Source organism: Penaeus monodon, chromosome 31, assembly GCF_015228065.2.
Source record: "Penaeus monodon isolate SGIC_2016 chromosome 31, NSTDA_Pmon_1, whole genome shotgun sequence".
Taxonomy (NCBI): domain Eukaryota; kingdom Metazoa; phylum Arthropoda; class Malacostraca; order Decapoda; family Penaeidae; genus Penaeus; species Penaeus monodon.
This window is the reverse complement of record NC_051416.1, coordinates 31403459-31404545: the sequence shown is the minus strand read 5'-3', so window position 1 is coordinate 31404545 and position 1087 is coordinate 31403459. Positions and strand designations below refer to the sequence as shown.

The following is a 1087-nucleotide window of genomic DNA, read 5'->3' as shown; positions in this document are numbered from 1 at the left end:
ATTATCAATCCCAGCCCAAACAAAATTCATACCAGAATTTCCACTTCAAAATAAATCAAATTTATACAGGAATAACAAGATGGTTAAATTCTGTCTATACAAAAGTACCTCATCTAATTTGACACTCCACAGCTAAACCAGAGTTACAGTCAAGGAGATCTGCCAGCCATTTCACCTAATCACTGGAAATGTAATGCAATCTAAATTAACAATCACCTTGGTCAGTCATTAAGTGCTACACTCCTTTTGGGTGCTAAGGAAAAGCCAAAGAGAAACAACACCTACTGTGCAGGATGATAAAAGGCTCTTCACTTTATGGAAGGCCATCAGAGCATAGTAATCCATATATAATGTTCTTCTCTACTGCAGTTTTGGAGAGCAAACTATAGCAATATCAAGCAATCTTTACATTAAGTTTATGAAATTATAATCATCAGTTTCATATTTAAATAAAATGACAATATATATCAATCCCATATATTGGTCACTGGTGAAAAAAAAAATTAATTACTTACTGGGAACCTGGCATCAACAATAATTAGTAAAATGTCAGACATTTCAGTCACTCTCCAAAGCTGCCGCCATGTTTCCAGATTTAGTTCATACAGACTGAGGTCTTTATCTGCAAAATCTTTATCCAGTTTCTCACAAAAGAGCCTGAAGTGTTTGTTTTCACTTCGATCAAGTTCTTGCTTTGACATGTTCTTTTTCCATTCTGGTCGCATAGGATAGTCAAGACCAGGAGGGAAGAAGACTTCTGTCTCAAGCTCCAGCTCTTCTTCCCCCAAAAGTTTTATGGGAGCATAGTGAAGTGCTTTGCGCTTTTCAATTTCTTCTGGAGTTTGCCTTCGGAATTTCAGATTATATCTGCAAGCAAATAAGACTATTACTAATATTTCCTTATTCTTACTAGGGCTATTATTATCATTAATCAAAACAACTGTAACAAAAAAATAAAATACATTTATTTTTTTTTCTTTTCAGAACCATATCTGAACCTGGTAATCATTACTCTTTCCTAAGCCCTGCCATTGTCATTATCAATTACAAAAAAGTAGTCTATATAATCTACAGAGAATTTCATGTA

General features: G+C 34.2%; 1 protein-coding gene across 1 annotated transcript in view; it reads right to left on the bottom strand.

Moving 5' to 3' along the window:
• LOC119593170 (guanine nucleotide-binding protein-like 1) overlaps positions 1 to 1087 on the bottom strand; it is a gene marked incomplete at its 3' end in the record, with an annotated part of 9342 nt that overhangs the window by 1968 nt on the left and 6287 nt on the right. Inside the window, 1 exon segment of the mRNA XM_037942146.1 lies at positions 516 to 867. Within this exon segment, the coding sequence (XP_037798074.1) occupies positions 516 to 867 (352 nt within the window).